Source organism: Sphaerodactylus townsendi, linkage group LG04 (assembly GCF_021028975.2).
Source record: "Sphaerodactylus townsendi isolate TG3544 linkage group LG04, MPM_Stown_v2.3, whole genome shotgun sequence".
Lineage (NCBI taxonomy): Eukaryota > Metazoa > Chordata > Lepidosauria > Squamata > Sphaerodactylidae > Sphaerodactylus > Sphaerodactylus townsendi.
In genome coordinates this window covers 65,171,734-65,189,833 of record NC_059428.1, presented here as the reverse complement: position 1 = coordinate 65,189,833, position 18,100 = coordinate 65,171,734, and the positions used below count along the sequence as shown (strand labels likewise).

The 18,100-nt window shown below is 38.5% G+C and overlaps 1 protein-coding gene across 2 annotated transcripts in view; it reads left to right on the top strand.

The window, feature by feature from the left end:
* The window catches only part of URB1 (URB1 ribosome biogenesis homolog), a 70,063-nt gene that overhangs the window by 21,566 nt on the left and 30,397 nt on the right, over window positions 1-18,100 (top strand). Inside the window, exons 13-21 of one of the 2 annotated variants that reach the window (XM_048493897.1) lie at window positions 2,908-3,030; window positions 6,345-6,457; window positions 7,742-7,861; window positions 13,112-13,228; window positions 15,076-15,214; window positions 15,380-15,553; window positions 16,713-16,909; window positions 17,074-17,295; window positions 17,661-17,840. In XM_048493897.1, the coding sequence (XP_048349854.1) occupies window positions 2,908-3,030; window positions 6,345-6,457; window positions 7,742-7,861; window positions 13,112-13,228; window positions 15,076-15,214; window positions 15,380-15,553; window positions 16,713-16,909; window positions 17,074-17,295; window positions 17,661-17,840 (1,385 nt within the window). Of the gene's footprint in view, window positions 1-2,907; window positions 3,031-6,344; window positions 6,458-7,741; window positions 7,862-13,111; window positions 13,229-15,075; window positions 15,215-15,379; window positions 15,554-16,712; window positions 16,910-17,073; window positions 17,296-17,657; window positions 17,841-18,100 lie in introns of both variants that reach the window. The other variant, XM_048493896.1, reaches the window with a different exon arrangement.

The following is an 18,100-nucleotide window of genomic DNA, read 5'->3' as shown; positions in this document are numbered from 1 at the left end:
ATGGCATCTTAGAATTTTCTTAAAGCTGAGTCCTTGTTTGAAGGCACTTCATGACTTGTCGTACAAGTGTCATGGTCTGTCCTGGGTGCATTCAGTACTTCCGTGCATGTGCTTGTACTGGATCCAAAATGCAGAATCGGAAAATATTTAAAAATAAATTAATTCTGGCCTTTATAGCAGTAAAAATGCGCTTGACTGAATTTCAGAAAGTGGTCAGGAATTCTGTTTAGGAACTGAGGGCTGTGCAGCTCTTGGTTCTGCTTGCCTCCTGCTCTCTTGCTTGTGCATTAAAATGCTTCTATGTCAGCAGGAGAATGCATTGTGCAAAATAAGGAAACTGCTGCTTAATGTTCATAATTGATACAACTAGAAAAATCATACTTGTCTTGATCCAAATTTCTGAATTGTATATATTGTAATATGAGGTAAATATGTCAGACTAGAATCTTGGAAACCCAGGTTCGAATCCCCACTCTGCCTGGGAAACTTGTAACCCTGGCAAATATTTGAATGAGAAACTTCCAAACAGTACCAGGGGCAGAAACAGGCAATGACAAAAACTTCTGAACATCTCTTGTCTGGAAAACTCTACTGTGTCTACTGTGACCTGCCAGCAAAAAAATAAAGTAATACTTTTATAATTATATTTAAGGTCAGAATGCATGCCATTTTGACCCAAGTATTATACAAACAGTCTGTTTTTCATAATGTGTAATGAAATCTGTTATACCCTGAGAGGGTTTGTCTGGGTTAGGGTTTGCTTAAGCATTTTAAGCAAAACCATCACAGCCCTAACTCTTGTAAAGTAGTTTGTCTTGTTCAAACTGGCCTGAATTACATGTTATTAACAAAGGGTAAAAATCGTCCGCATGGTTGTTCTCCAGGATCCTGGGCAGAGTTCCAGGTTTTGCACTAGCAGTCCTGACTAAGGCTTACAAGCAAACACGTCTGTCCCATGGCTTCTTCTACAGTTTTCACTGATTTCTACACTACTCTGGTCTGAAACACACTTAATTCAAAACAGCTAAAAGCTCAAATTCTCCCCAAAACTTTTCCCATAAATTAAAAATCCTGTCCTACAATTTTATGCAAGCAGAAATGTGAGTAGACCATCAACTTTTAATGGTTTTTTCCTCACCTTCTGTTTGAATTGAGTAGGTTTCCTCTTCCTACCCACCATGATCTCAGATAGATATTTGGACAAGATGTTAACACATAAAACTCAAAAGTAGATAAGATTGAACAGTACATATGATAGCTCACATATAATATAGGAAAATAATTCTTGTAACTGATGGAATAGATTTTGCACAAGAGAATCTGGTCAAACCTTATGTCCATGTATAGATCTCCAGGTGCCTGAGGGTTGTGGCATACCACATGTGGTTTTCCTTCCGTACCATTTAGGTGGACTATTGTTTGAACTGCTGCAGTGTCTCTAATTCATTTAAATAATTTGCAGGATCAACGTTTACTTTCTAGGTAGATGAAAACCTAAGAGAGTTCCATTTCAGACTTCACTTTTAACCTGTTTGTTAAAGTCTGGAGCAATGATGGATCGGGACAGAAACTTGGAGCAGCAAACTGTCAGCGTGCTGTGATGTTGTCAGAATATTCAGTCTTGATAAGGCTTAAGTATGGGGTGTTGTGTGGTTTCCGGGCTGTACGGCCACATTCTAGTAGCATTTTTTCCTGACGTTTTGCCTGCATCTGTGGCTGGCATCTTCAGAGGATCTGAGGATAGTGAAGCAAGTGGAGTATATATACCTGTGGAATGTCCAGTGTGGGAGAAAGAACCGTTTGCCTGTTAACAAGTGTAAAGCGTGCAATTAGCAAGCTTGATTTGCATGTGTTGGGTGGGATCCACCCATTTAGCATGTGAGTAACCATGAAGATAGTATAATCAATTAGTGAGGGCATCTGCCTGGCCTTTTGATCCCTTTGATTGCTTACTTCCTAGAGTGGTGGGTGGTGTTCACTAGCCCTTTGACTGCTTGCTGCCTGGAGACATCCTTTGTCTGGGTGGTGTTTATTAGTCACTGTCTTGATTCTAGTGTTTTTCAGTACTGGTAGCCAAATTTTGTTCATTTTCATGGTTTCTTCCTTTCTGTTGAAAGTGTCCATGTGCTTGTGAATTTCAATTGCTTCTCTGTGTAGTCTGACATACCCTGTTTCCCCTAATATAAGACATCCCCCAAAAATAAGACATAGTAGAGGTTTTGCTGAAGTGCGAAATATAAAGCATCCCCCAAAAGTAAGACATAGCAAAGTTTTTGTTTGGAAGCATGCCCGACGAACAGAACACAGAAAAATAAGACATCCCCTGAAAATAAGACATAGCGCATCTTTGGGAGCAAAAATTAATATAAGACACTGTCTTATATTCGGGGAAACACGGTAGTGGTTGTCAGAGCGGTCCAGAGTTTCTGTGTTTTCAAATAATATTCTGTGCCCAGCTTGGTTTATCACGTGTTCTGCTATTGCTGATTTTTCTGGCTGAATTAGTCTGCAGTGTCTTTCATGTTCTTTGATTTGTGTCTGGGCGCTGCGTTTGGTGGTTCCTATGTAGACTTGTCCACAGCTGCACAGTACGCGGTAGATTCCTGCAGAAGTTAGAGGATCCCTATTATCCTTTGCTGAACGTAGCATTTGTTGAATTTTCTATAAATTATAAATCTATAAACTTTATTTCATGCTAATAGCTTTGTTTGATTACATTTCTCATTACTGTTGGCCCTGGCTACTATCGTTTGTAACACTATACTGTTACTATTAGAAGAGAAAGAATATGTAATAATGTGATAAATAATAATGTAATAAAGAATATGTAATAATTTATAACATTGTTCAGGAGGCATTGCTATGTTTTGGACTATGTATGTTTTAACTATGTATTCATTTTTAAAGGTTCAGATGATGCAGAGACCACTCTTCTGAAAGCTGTATTTCTTCACGTTATATGTCTGTATCAGCAAGTAGTTCCGCACTTGGTAGCACAAAGCAATTTTGATTTTAGTAAATTAATCAAAGGTAAGTATATTTTAAAATTATTGTTGGATTGTGTATTGTTGGATTGTGTATAGATTTCCATGGGTACAAGGGGGAATCCAGAGTTCTCACCCTTCCATAACAAGCCAGACTGCCAGTAGAAGTGGTCCCCCAGAAGTACAGAGGCCCTCAAAAATAGCTTGTGAATGTAATCAGAGGGATCTCTGGGAAAGAGAACTGGTAAAATGTGTTCCTTCCCTAAAATTTAGCCAGGATCCAAGGCACTGGAAACTATGTATAAAATGGGTTGCTTTTTTTAAAAAAAGCTTATAATTATTTAAACAAACAGTATAAAAAGGTTATACAGAAGTGAGCGGTAAAAATAAATAAATATTTAAAAATGAAAAGGCTCTTAGCTTTTATAAAAGATTTTCAATATAAGAGAGCCTGGATTATGGTTATTCATTTGACACAATATTTTTCTGTGATATCTTATTCCTGTTAGGTAAATACATACCAACCTTTATATTTATTACTACTATAGCATCTTCTAACTGTGACCTTATGTAATCTTATCATTATATTTGTGATTTTATAATAATTGTTTAACCGTTGTACAATAAATCTTCTCAACCTCATATTTTAATACTAAATCTCTAGCAGTTTTTGTGTCATCACAGTACTAAGCGTTTATATGTATAAATTTATACAATTTTGCCATTAGTTATGAAATACTGCCTTATATGTCTTATGATTAATCAGTTACATTCTTGCTCTACACAATGTAAAAAAATCATTAAATAAAAATATTATATTGATGATTCAGCAAAATACAAAAAATATAATTCCCACTTCTCATTTAACTCCTTTTTTGGCTCTCTACTTACAGAGTTAGTTAACTGGCCATTATGGTGTATTCTCTTACTTTTTCTTCTTCCTAGTTTTCTTGGTCTGGACAGCTTTTCATTTTCTAGCTGTTAGCAGGTACAGGAATAGTTCTTGAAGTTTAACTGGAAGATGCCTAGTAACATAGTCTTTCCATCCAGGCACAACAGTTAGCTCCGTATCTCTCCGTCTCTAACCTGGCCACAGTAATCCATGCAACAGTAACCTCCACACTTGATTGTTGTAACTTGCTTCATGCTGGCCTGCCCTTGAAGCTGATCCAGAAATTAAAACTCATTCAGCATGCAGCTGCGAGGCTCCTGTAAAAACCTCTAGTCGGGATCACTTAACACTTGTCCTGCAAGATCTACACTGGCTGCCTATCAAGTACTGGGGTCAACTTCAAGGTTTTGGTTTTGACCTTCAAGGCCATGAGCGGCCTGGGACCCACATACCTTTGGGACCGCATCTCTTCATATTGCCCTCTTAGGCCCCTCCATTCATTGGAGGGGGATCTTCTGGTGATCCCTGGCCCCAAGGATGTCTGACTGGCTTCTACGAGGGCCAAGGCTTTTACTATGCTGGCCCTAATCTGGTGAAATAATCTCCCTAATTAGATCAGGGCCCTGCGGGATCTCAATCAATTCCACAGGGCCTGCAAGACGGAGCTATTCTGCCAGGCGTTTCCACCAAGTCAGCCGGATTAGTTTCCATTATAGCTGGTCTCCCGTGGGCAAGAGTGTTTGGCGTCATTTTATTGGGTTGTCTTTTGATATATTGTATTTTAGTGTATTTATGTTATATGTCTGTATCAGTATTTATCTGTATTTATCAAACTTCTCCATTTTTACTGTGATTTAAATATGTTTTTATATTTCATGGTTGTACTCTGAGCCCTATGAGGAATGGTCGGAGTAGAAATGCAAGAATAAAATAAATAAATACAAGTCCTTCTGCTTGATAATATAACTTAATGTTGAGTCAGGCCATGTTTCCTCTTTTTTTGTTTTTTGTATCTTGTAACACTTTAAACGTATACCACACAAAAATGTGGCCTAAGTCCTTTTTGCCACATGGACACTTTTCAGGTGACCAGGAGTTTTTGTGTTTGCCATGACTTTCCGCATTCCCTGAAAGTCCTTAGGAGGTGGCATGCTGGCTCAGTAGCGGAACTGTCCCTGGCCCCAACACCCTCTGGATTGGGTTGTTAGTGTTGCCTAAGATTTAATAGCATATTTTTAACCTCACAGTTTTAGCGATAAATTACTGAACAATACAGATGGTCACAGTTTTATGTAAAACAAGGAGCAATAAACTAGGTACATTCCGTCTGGGGAAAGGAACACTGAAAGTGTGAGGGAGAGATCATAACATCTGTCTTGAAGTACCTGCATGGAAGAGGTGAAGACTTGTTCTCTCTTGCTCCAGAGGGCAAGAATAGATTTAAGGAGCTGCAGCAGGTTACGAGAGAGTAGATTTGTGTTAAATATTAGGAGAAACTTACCATTGATTAGAATGGTTTGAAAACTGAACCAATTTTCTTTAAGTAGGGTGGGCTCTTCATTGCCTCAAGTCTTCATGCAGAAGCTAGGCATCTCTCAGGGTGATCTGAGAGCAACAGTGGCGTAGTGGTTAAGAGCAGGTGTACTCTAATCTGGAGGAACCAGGTTTGATTCCCCGCTCTGCTGCTTGAGCTGTGGAGGCTTACCTGGGGAATTCAGGTTAGCCTGTACACTCCAACACATGTTAGCTGGCTCTATGGAGCTCTCTCAGCCCCACTTACCTCACAGGTTGTTTGTTGTGAGGGAGGAAGAGAAAGGAGATTGTAAGCCACTTTGACTCTCCTACAGGAGAGAAAGGGGGGATATAAATCCAACTCTTCATCTGTCTTCTGCATTGAGCAAGTAGTTGGACAAGGCTCCTTGCAAGTGTGTGATTCTATAAGCTGAGCATCATTTAACTGGAAGTGTAGCTTTGGTTTTAAAATAAAAGACATCACTTCAGGCAATGCATAGTTTTGTGGCTTGCGCAGGGTTGCAGTTCTGACACTAAATACTATATAGCACTAAGGTGTGTGAGACCTATGGCTACCAATGAGCAAGGCAAAAGGTGGTCTGGCCTCCTCCTTAACAACAGGTGAATATGTGTAAATCAATAGATGAAACTTTGCAAGGCCTAAATATTGTCATTGGTAATGCCTAGCCATCAATTGCTCTTAAAGTCTTCGCTACAGTGACTTGATGAGAAGTATACTATTCTAATGAGACAAGATTCAGTGTTTTCAAAATTGCAACAAAATGTGTTGATAATTAACTTTCAGTGATCTAGAGAAATGTTAACTGGTGTATCTGACATCTGAAATTTCCACTATGTTTGTAAATGTGAATAATAGTTTATTGTAATTTCTGGCTGAAGCCATTTTCCTGGATGGGAGGGAAATATAAAGCAATATTTTTGTTTTCCCACCCCAGGTATTGTTACAGAAAAAGGATTGCGACAGGAGATTCCTCCTGTTCTGCAACATCATATTCTAAAGGTTGCTCTTGAGTTGCCTGCAAATAAATTTTCCTGGTTTAAAGTACAGGTAAGTGTGTGTATCTGAAAGAGATATTTTAAAAACAGCCAAGTTCTATGTTCATAGTTTTCTAGCTTTCCTAGGTCGTTGTCACAGATACTGCTGATCTGTAAGGCATCTGAAAGAGATACAATTTAAAAACAGCCAACTTCATTGTTTTCTAGCTTTTCTGGGTCATTGTCACTGATACTGCTGTTCTGTAAGGTGTGCTCTTTCTCTCTGTCCTCAAACATTTTCTAGAGGGCAGAATTGAGATAGCTGCTCCCTGTTTTACATATTTATTTACAAAATTTGTAGCCACATATAAATAATAATAAAATGTAAGAAATATGAGAAAATTAAAATATGCTTTAGAGATCATAATTACAAACAGAAAGTGGCAAAAATGGATCTCTGACAGTCCACGGCTGAGGTCAACTGAATCTATTAAATCCAGTCTGTTACAAATATTGTTTGAAATGGCTAAGTTTAAACCATTATGTAAAAAGGCCCCACAGATGGGCCTATTCAGAATGGGTAGCCTTGTTTCCTAAAAGTTAACATTTGAAGGAAGAGAGGCCTTTGAAACAGTACATCTATTAATAATGGGAAAGATTCCTACTTTTCTCCATTTCATCTATTTCCATTTTTGCAAGAAGTGCAATTATTTCTCTCCTGGTATAAGGTCTGCTCACTACCAGAGACAGGTGTAACAATTGGGTATTCTGTTCTCTCCAGTGATACAGCTCAACCACTCTGTCACACTACTAGGCAGAGCTACCCTTCATTCTGTCTGCTGTTTTGCTGAGCCAGACCTGAGTTATCACTGCTTTCCCCCTGATGTAGAACTGAACTCCTGTCTCCTGTGCTTTCCTCCCAACATTGCATTGCCCTTCTGAAACGTGATTGGATGTTGGAGCAGCACTTCTGTAGGCTTAGATGAGTGATGTTTTTTCAGGGCCATAACAGCCTCCTGTCCAACATACACCTCAGACTTTTGCACTTTTATAAACTGTTGCATAATGTAATAGATGTTTGGACTAGAATGACCTGGGTACAGATCCTTCTCATCCCTGAAACACAGTGGGTGACCTTGTCGGACAACATTCTGTTACCATCTATCCTACCTGCCAAAAGTATTGTGTGAATAAAATGGAGAAAGGAAGCACATATATGCTCCTTGAGAAAGGCTTGGATAACAACTGAATAAATAATTACATAGCCATTGTCAGTTAGAGGATTTTGGAAGGCTTCAGTCCTTGTGGAGAGTCTGAAAACATTTTATCATGAAAGCAATAAAATATTTTCTTCTAGGCTGACGTTGCTGCTGAGGAAGATTGTACTGAAAGATCAGTATTCTATTTATTGATGAAAATGTTTGTTACAAGTAACCATCCTCATCTCAAAACATCAACAAAGAAATTGATTATTAAGGTGAGCTTATGCATTGACCTAGCCATCAAAATGTCTTTATTCCCACATAAAAACTGTTGACATTGAGCTTGGGAGTTTGGGGTTCAACAACACTTTGTATTGCATCTTGTTCTGTAGCATGCTGTAGTATGCTTGTAGTATGCTTACCCAAATGAAACTGAAGATTTTTTTCACTCCACTTTTCAAGTGGTTTTGAATCAGCTATTTGATTTGACTTGATATTGCCATGTTAAGACTATATGGATTCAGACTATGTTCCTTGTGGCCATTGCTTGGTAGCTTGGCTTGCTGTGTGAAGTCTTACTCTTGGCAGTGAAGTCTTCTGTGGATTAAAGGTGGAATAGGAGAGAAAGTTAAATAGACCATGGGTGGGTGATGGTTAGGCAACCTGCTATATACTTCTGTAGTGTTTCTAGTAACTGAGCAGTGTTATTCCAATCCAATGAAGTAATACACAGTATGCAAAAATTTAAAATATACAGAAATTTAAAATAGATAAAAGTCGTCGTACAATACAACATTGTATAGTGTTGAAAAGTAATGAGTTAATACAATCATAAAAAGGAACAGAATAAAAATTAGCAACCTTTCTTTGGAAGATGAACCTTAATGGTTTCTTGTACAAATTTAGCTACACTCTTGTACAGTTCTAAAATGGGGCTATTTAATAGGAAGATCAGCCTGGAACTATCAGAAAACTCAGCCCTCGGTCTTGAAATGGGGCTTATGTACAATTTCGGGGCAGCCCAGTTTACAGGGCAGAGTCTTTCAACATAACCAATATTCTGGAATCTTCCATAGAGGAAAGCAGATGGCACTCTGTTGATCCTGGCCAGGAAAAAGGCCCTTTGGATTTTGAACAAAGTGATTTGAACAAAGTGATTTGGATTTTGAACAAAGTAAAGATAATCAGCTGTTTGGCCAAGTTTAATTTGGATCCGCAAGGTCAACGGAGAACAGGTTTTAAAAGCTGTAGTATAACGATTTTGTTTCCAATTCCAAGAATCTAAATTTGATTGCTTTAAAGAGTAGCAGAAAGCTCATATAATGAATCCATTTGTAAACCAGTTGAGCTGATTTTTCTTTCAGTAAAGGGTAACCAATTAGAAAGGTTGGATTCAGAAAGCATTTGATAAATGAGGATAGAAGTATCTAAGTTGTAGTGAATTCATTGTGAATTGAATGCTCTAAGCCACACTATAGTTTCCAACCTACCTGGTCAGTTTCCCTGCATATGAAACACATTTAGTGGTTTCAGTTCTGGAACATTTAAGATCCTTATGAAGTGCATTTGATTGTTCACATGAAGTCCATTCATTTACAAAATTAGTTCAGGTTTTTTATTGTTTTTGTTTGTTAGTCTTTCTTACTTCCTTTGTCCTTCAGTGACCATTGCTAGGCAACTAAAACAGTATTGCCATCCTTCAGGCCTTGGTTTCAGTCAGTAGAAGAACGAGGGAAGGGGCCTTTTCTGTGTCCTTTAAATATTTTAGGGCAGCAGGCAACAACCATCTGGAGACTTGTTACTTCAAAGCTTGCATGTGTCATCCTGGCCTGCTACTGTTCTAACAAGCGCCAGTTAATAAAAGCCTGTGTAGTTTAGTGGTTAGATTTTCCAATTAGGATCTGGGAGACCTGTGTTTGAATCTCTCTGGCATTGTGCTCCCTGGGTCATTTTGGGCCATTTACTCCCAGCCTAAACTACTAACAGTGTTGTTATGAGAATAAAATGGAAGAGGGAATGGAGAAAGGCAGGGCATAAGTGAAGTCAAGTTACCGCTGACTTATGTTAACCCTTTAGGGTTTTCAAGGAGAAAGACATTCAGAGGTGATTTGCCATTGTCTGCCTCTGTGCAGACTGAGAGAGTTCTGAAAGAACTATGACTAACCCAAGGTTACCCAGCAGGTTTCATATGGGAGAGTGGGGAATTGAATCCTGTTCTTCAGATTAGCGTTTGCCACTCTTAACCACTTCACCATGCTGGCTCTCATAAGTGAAGTTAATAATAATAAATCTGAAGATGGGGCAGATAAATTGTAGGTTGGTGGGTGTAGGGGAAGGAGAGAATGAAACAGGGAATTTTAAGATTATGGGGACTGCCAGGAGGAGGAAAAGAGGAAACAGGGAGGAGAATACAGGGGAAAGTGAGGTGCACCTCACGTGTCTTTGGAGTTTTCCTATAAAAATGCTATTGGGGAAAGAAGGAGGCAAAGCTGAAGGTATGGCAGATATATGTCAGTTGGCTGGTGAGTGGGAAGGGGAGAAGGAAGCAGGAAAGGGGTTTGAGCTATGGAGACTTTCAGGAAAGGAAAAGAATAAATAGGGGGCAAAATGAAATGCCCCCCACTTACAATGTAGTAATGCCATAATTATCTTAAAAATTGATGTGTACTTTTTATTCTTAGTCCCACCGCTTCTTAAATGTGATCTTCACATGTTCTAACCATGTAATTAATACATCTATTGATTATATAGATTAGAGCTTGTATCTTTAACATAACATTACAAATACTTTGAAACATTTTAAAATGTTTTTAAGGTGACTTTTCTCTACCTTTTTAAAATGAAGGCTGATGTTGAACCTCTTTCTAGTAAGAATCGTTTGATCAGTTTTATTGTTTTCAACCAAGGACCATAACAACCAGGACCTATTTATGAATGTACGTTTGAATTAGTACAAATATTTGAAATACGGCAGTTACTCATGTCACAACCTAAGTTTCTTACAAATGATTGCCAAGGCAACATTTGCTATGAAACTACATTTGACTTGAGCATCTGCCAGCACTAATTACCTTACAGTTCCCTGAAAAGTTCCCATAACGGTGAGCTTTATCTTCTTCAGAAGGGGGATATGTGAATTTTTCTGGGATTGTACTTAAAGTACGATAATAATGTCTTCCACCACTTTGGCTCCACAAGTGCAGTGTCTTGTTTCCTAAGCACCCTGGCTTGTCAGTCTTCAGTAGCAATTGTCTGCAAGGATTGGAAGTGACGGGTTGTGAAAGGGTTCTTTCATTTACAAGTTCAGCAGAAAAGTCTTCTTGACAGAGTAGTTAACATACTTAAATTGCAGTGAGAAGTTTAACATTTGCACAGCTGCCAGATCAGACTTTGCCTCAACCTATTGAATCCACAGGCTGAGCTACAATTGGATATGAAAATGAGCCCTCTTTTTATCTCTTAAAGAACTTTTAAAGGTTTTTTCCTTGGTGGAGTGGTGCTCCAGAGAAGGGTGTGCCCTTTTGACAGACATGTGGCCCAAATTCTCTTCACATCAGGTTTCCAATGGGGGACAGAAATATATTGTGACCATCTAGTTCAGCTTCCACTGTTCTGTAGTTTAGCCTCAAAAGAGTACTACTTTTTCCTAGTTATAGTGAGGTTGTCTTGTAGTCGCTCAACTTTGACTATGCCATAATGTCACTGAAGGTAGATGAAGTTAGTTCAGAACTAGGACAGTTTTATCAAGTTAAAATATCCCTGAGCGATGTTAATATGTTGTCACAAAATTTTTGTCTTTAAGACTAAGGAGGCATTCCTGACAGGCATCGGTTCCAAAACTGCAGCCTGGCATAGCTGCCAACACCAACAAACCAGAACCAAAAATCTAGGTTTATCTTTAGGGAAACATTCCAAATTATGCCTCCCCTTTTTTACAGAAAATACTTCCTCTAGAACATTTGGCTTAGCCCCAGAGTTACTCGTTTGTAGAAAAGCACTTTTTTGTGTTTTGATGTGTAATTTCCTTTATTTTTTCTGGAATTAGCCTTTTTTCCATTCAAAGACTGAGATACCAAAACATAAAAATATTACATGAATTGAATTGTGTGTGTTTTATGAGAAGCCAGAAATCCTTATACATAATTAGCTAAGGATGGAATTGGCAGCGATGACTCATTTCCCACCAATTTCCAGGCACTCCAGCCTGGGATTCTATTCCCCTGCCAGCTCTCTCCCACAGAGAACAAGCAGGGTCCGGCAGGGCAGCGGCACCAAAATGCCTGTGCTGGCAGGGCGGGGCGGGTGTGCTGCTACAGCAGTGCCAGCTTTGAGAAGCCTTCTAAGGCGGGGAGTCACCCTGACAACAGGTCAGTCAGTTCACTGTCAGGTCTAACACAACACAGCAAGCCAGTGGGAGAGTCCAGAAAATAGAATCAGACAGTTGAGAGACTCAAGTAACACAGAGTAGACAAACCAGGAGGGAGCAGCCAAGGAGCGAGGTCGTGGGAAGCCAGTCCAAGATCAAAGCAAGGTCCAAACACTCAGAACAGTGGCATGCAGAAGTTGCTGTGAAACTCATGCATTGCATCCACAGCTGTAGCTCTTACTGCAGCTCGTTATATTCTTCTGGGCTGCTTTCTTGGTTAAATCTGTGTTTCTGCCTACCATTAACTCTTCAGAAGCAGTAAGACTGGCAGAGCTCCCTTTGCACAGTTTAAGATTCTCCTTCAGTGTATTGGAAATTAGACTTTGGCTGAAGAAGATTTATGAAACAGGAATATATCCAGATTTCCTTCCCTTTACATTTTTAATGTAAACATTCTGTTGTATTGTCATTTACTTTGTTTCTGTACCCATTTTCACTATTTGACCACAGTTTGTTTTGCTTGTGCCAATAATGGTATATGATTTTTCATGGTGTGTTTTTGGTCCACTTATGTATGCATGTAGGTGCATGTGTTGAAATCAGTTGTAATACTGTTTCATCTGCTATTTGGCGGTAAGGTGGTTGAGGGGGGTCCTTTGTTCCCCCTTCTGATTGCTGTGGTTACAGTTTATTTTAATGGGCATTGTGTGACTCACCCTGGCTGCAGAGCAGTCTGGAAAATCCGTACGCAGCACCTGGTTGTGCATGCTATGAATGGTTCTGCAAGGAAGGCTACATCTGTATGCATGATGATCCCAACTAGATTGGGACCAATAACACAACTTGTGTTCAGTTCAATGCAAATGTCATTTATAACATTAGTGGAGGGAGTGGGAAGGGGGTTGGAATGGACATTTCTGACAAAATTGGCCTTTTAGAGTACTGCAGGTAGAAATTTCTGACAGGGGAGAACCAGGAAAAGCTTGTATACTTTTACATAGCTAGTATTTCATTTTTAATGTAATATGCTGTTGGATAGGTGGCCAGTGGTTAAAAGACAACTATCATACCATTTATTGTTGCAGTGTCTTCATATAATGTAGCAAAAATTAGACTGTTCAAAGATAGCAACTGAAAGCATTATATAATTTTTTGACAGGTTTTGCAGGACTGTGGGGTATTTGAGTATACCTGGAAGGAACTTGAACTGTGGCTTGAACATTTGGAGAACACAGAAGAAACCAAAAAAGAAGCAGTGATTCAGTTTTTGGAAAGGGTAATGAATGTACAAATTAGTCAGATGAACAGTGCCAAGAATAGCATTAGCAGAAACCTATTACCTTCTGTTGTTGTTGTCGTATAGCATGTTTCAAAGAATTGTGAGTTCTCAGAATTCATTCGTACATGGAAGGGGAACAAAGAAGATATAGGGAAGGCTTTTCTTAAGAAATTATCACTGTAATAATAACATTGACAAGACACGAAGCTGTTGCTATAGCTGAATGAACAAAGAATTCAGAAAGGAAAGGTAGACTATGTGTCTTTAGGTTAACTTAATTCTCCCGGTGATACTCTCAGTACACATTTTTTTCTCTCTTATGCAAAGAACACATAAAGCAGGGAAATAATGATTCAGAAACATTACTTCCCAGGCAGTTCATGGGGAAAAAAAATCTTGATTCTAAGAATCACTGTGGATTGGATCCTGAGATTCCTGTTTCCTAAGTGATAGTCTTCCTCTAATGAAAACCAATTCTCACTTAGTGGAAAACAGAGTTGGATCTAAGCCATTATTCTTGCTTAGCAAACAAGAAGCAAAAGTTGTAGCCATAAAATGTTTATGAAATATGAAGGTTTTTTAAAAAAAAGTTTTAATGAGATCTGATATTGACAATGATGGTTTTATCTAAAGTACCTGTTTCTTAAATCTTTGTATCACAGAGGCTTTTGGCAACATGTTATAAGAATGGTGTCTCCGTAAGCAAGAACTGAGCTGTGCCTTACCTGATAAATATATATTTAATTTACTTGGTTAACTATCTATACACTGCCTTTCCACCCAGCCCCCATGGCTAAAATTAGCCTATTAGCAGACAACAGTTAGTACCAAATGATCAGTTAAGAAGGATAATTAGCTACCTTACCCACACAGTAATACAACCAAACAACTCTCTAAAAAGGATGGTCTTGCACCTTATTTGAAAAGAAACTAACATAGGAGCCTTCATATATCCTCAGGAATGGCATTCCTTAGAGCTAGAGTCACTACTGAGAATAAGCAGGCATAAGCAGTGGCCAACTGTTTAACTTGCAGGAAGAATTCTACCAGAAGAAACCTCTGGAAAGTTCTGTGGTTGGCCATTGCTCATGCCTGTTGTTCCGGCAATGAAATACACTACCATCACTTGATCGTGTTCTGTAGCATGTGCCAGAATTTGAAAGCCTGCAAGTTTCTCAATGTTTCGTGCATACACATTTAAAAGAGCAGATGTTACAACAGTTCTTATCCGTTAGTCAAAACCTGATTGTAGGATTGTAAGTGGTTATAAAATCCCTTGCAGAATTAATCAGTTTGGCCCAAAAATGCTTGTAAAATGTTCTTAGCCACCCTGAGCTAAACTCCTATTGGGGAAGAGCAGGATATAAATAAATAAATAAATAAATAACATCTATCCCTTTTTTGAAGAAGCAGTTAAATGTGTGTGTGTTTTAAAAAATATTGGTACATTTTAATTTACCCTGTACAGTTACATACGCCCAAACCAGCGGGGTAGGCAAATATATAACACTGCTCAGGAGCTGAACCCTTCTGCCATAGAAATGAAGTGTTCAAGCTGGTGAACATGCCATGTCTAGACTAAACTTTGATTCTCATTGTAATAGTTTCCACTGCTGAAGAGGAGTGTTGCTATTCTACTAATAAGAGAATAAAACAAATACTGTGGTAGCAACTGCTTCTAATATCTGCACAGCCAATCAAATTTCCAGTGACTAATATGGACAAAAGCCTTATCTGGCCTTGCCCCTTTCAGGAAATACTTGGCAGGTGTCATGGCACCCACAGGCACCACGCGAGGACCTGGGTATTAGGACCTTATGACCAATGTTTATTTTCCCATGCAGGTCTTAGTAAAATTGGTGACCATGCCCTATCCTTACACTGACAAGGTAGCAGATCTTGTCCAAGAAGCCAGTATTCTGCAGGTCAACCTGTTTAAACAAGATACTGATGATGTCAGCATACCCATCTCTCACATTGACGGTATGTCCTAAACTTTGGTGGCCATAGAGTTTTTCTGCAGATTTTTCACTGATGTTTGTTAGAATTGTCTGAAGTCAGCTTTTCAGAAGTAAGACATTAATTATATTCTTGACAAGTAAAAAGCTTAACTTTATAAACTAAGGGTTTTCTTTTTTAAAAAAATAGATGCTCTGGATATGATTGATGTTCTTGTGGAAGGCAATGAAGACTTAAATGAAGAAATTGGATCCATTTTAAATGAAGACATGGTTATAAACACATTTCCATTCAGTGCTGTTGTCCCAGCTGCTTTGGAAGCCAGGAATAAGTGGCTCCTTGAGTGTAATGGAAGCACAAAGGGTACATTCTTCTTATATTTATTTTAATTGTTTTGATTATAGTAAACTCTGCAAAAATTCCCTCTGACTGAGCATTTCTTATAACCATTATGGACAAGGTTTTTAAGCAGCAGCTTAGTTGGCTATGGTTTCTTATTTAATAACATTATTAAAACACCCATTCAATTTTAGAAATATTTTTGTGTTTTAATCATTTTTTGTTTTGTTCTGGAATTAAGAGACCAACTTTCTGCCTTCATGGCTATGAATTCTTCAACTTGGAAGAACTCTAAAATGTATGACAAAGGCATTGTAAGGGCAGTATGATTGAGAAGCAGATTGGAGCCAATGTTTAGGAAACAACATGGTGACACAGATCCTGATTCCATAGAGAACTAGTTATCTAAAAATTAAAGCCAAACATTTCTCTTTTACCAGGCAAGGGGAAATAGCAGGATGGTGTTATTTTTTAAAACATGTTTATCCTTTTGGAAAATTTGAATTGTAGAAAATACCTACCAGATAGATTGTTTGGGAAACAGTTTCTTGTAAAAGATTTCTATGCTTTACTTGATTATTGGAATATAATGAACTGGGCTTCCCAAATTTGTTTCACTTGTTTAATTTTTGGTACCAGTTTTCCTCTTTAGTTATGACTATTCCCTGGAAGTTTGTAAAGTGTTGGTTTAGCCCTGTTTTTGTAAGAATCTGGAAACTGAAAGAGATGATCACTGTTTAGGAAATGGAGGAGTGCAGAATATTGTTTACTTCAGTACAATCTATTTAACATGCTCTTGTATATCATTTACGTTCAATGCACTCTCTGGTGCAAGTTTGTGCTGTTTGCTTTAATCTGCCAACAGCAGTTCAGAGCAGCCATAGTCAAGTTTGAAGCTAATGACATTCAGCTGTGCTTTTGATTAGGCCAGTTCCTTGGGCAAAGAAAGAGCAGGGAGGACAGTTGAGACTGACTGTGTTTGGGAGTTATCCAAATTCCTAGGGTACTTGCATCTCCTGAGTTTTTTTCAGAGTAACAATTCTGTCACAACTTGCGCACTTAATTCAGTTAAAGACTTGCTCATTGAGAAGTCACAGGTATAAAAGTTTTTTTTTCAGCTTTCACTCTTTCAACTTAATAAACCACAGCATCCTGTCTGAGGTTATTATTTCTGTTTCTGCAGGAGAAAACTTAGTGGACTATCTTGTCACTGTTGGCACTGACCTGCTACATTCTCAAAGAGACCCCTTAGCTCTCTGTTTGATGTTTAAGCTTTATGATCGAGAACTTCAATCTCTGAGTTCTTCTCACTACCCTCAGCTCTACCAATTCAGCCAGTACTACAGTCTTTGGATACCGCAGCAAACTAAAGAAGCTTTGGTAGGTGAATCCTCACAAAACAATTTGGAAGTTTCAGGGATGGAGGAGGTCAGTAGAAGCCAGAATGGCCACCCATAACTTGTATCTTTGCAGTCCTTAGTATTGATTAAGCCATGCTTTACATGTTATTTTTCTGTTTCTCATTATTTGGATTTTTAAAATAGTTCCAGCCACTCAGCAGTACATCTGAAGATCGATGCCTGTCATTGGATTCATTTTCCTCCTTATTGAAAAACAGTTATGAGAAAGGTGCTGCCGGTCTCCTGGAAGAAGGTGTTAAGGAGATGTTGACTGAGGCAATTACACATCTCCAACCTCAGAAGCTCTTGTTAGCCTCAAAGCAGGTCCTGTTGTACCTAAAAACCTCAGTGGAAAATTTCAGCAGTGTAAGAAAAAAATTTTTTGTATCTCATGCATCCTTTTCTAACCAACATTAAAATATGAACTCAGAATTACTTTCCTTAATATATCTCCCGAGACTAAGAACTACATCAAATATGAAGTTGCAAATAGCTCAGGTATGAGCAGCTGGAAGCTGTAGCCAATCTTGACTTCTAGGCTTACTTGCTGGTCTGCATGCATATCTTGTAATTTTATGGAGTTATATAAAATACTTTCAGTGGGCCTGTAAAATATATGTATACTTGTAAAAAATATAATATGTGATGTGGCAACAGGGTGATAACACAAGGCTGCTGATTATTTTCCCTGGTCTTTTCTTCATCCTGAACTGTGTGTCTTTTCCCAGCAGTTCAGCAGAAACTCTGGTTTTTCCCTTCTCACTCTCTTTGTGGGTCTGCTGAAGAATATATTGCTCAAAGGTAATGACATAGAATTTTGTAGTTATCAGGAAAAGGAAAAGGCCCAAACAAAATGTGATCTTTTTATGGATATGGAATCTCTGACTGCGGTGGAAACTTCAAATGACAAGGTACTAACTTTAGCCTGTCAGCAGTTTTGCACAGTTGTAATGCTTGTTGGCTAACACTTTCAGATTAAGTTGTCTTTCCGCATTGAAGCTTAAAGCAAATTCAAGGTTTCTGAAAGATTTTTAAGTTGAAAAATCACTAATTAAACCCCTTTGGTATTATGGCAGTCTTTTAATCATATGCCTTCACGTACATCTATTTTTTCCTATAGCGGGCTATTTCAGTTTTTCTATATTAACTTCTGGAGGCAGTTCTAAAAGAA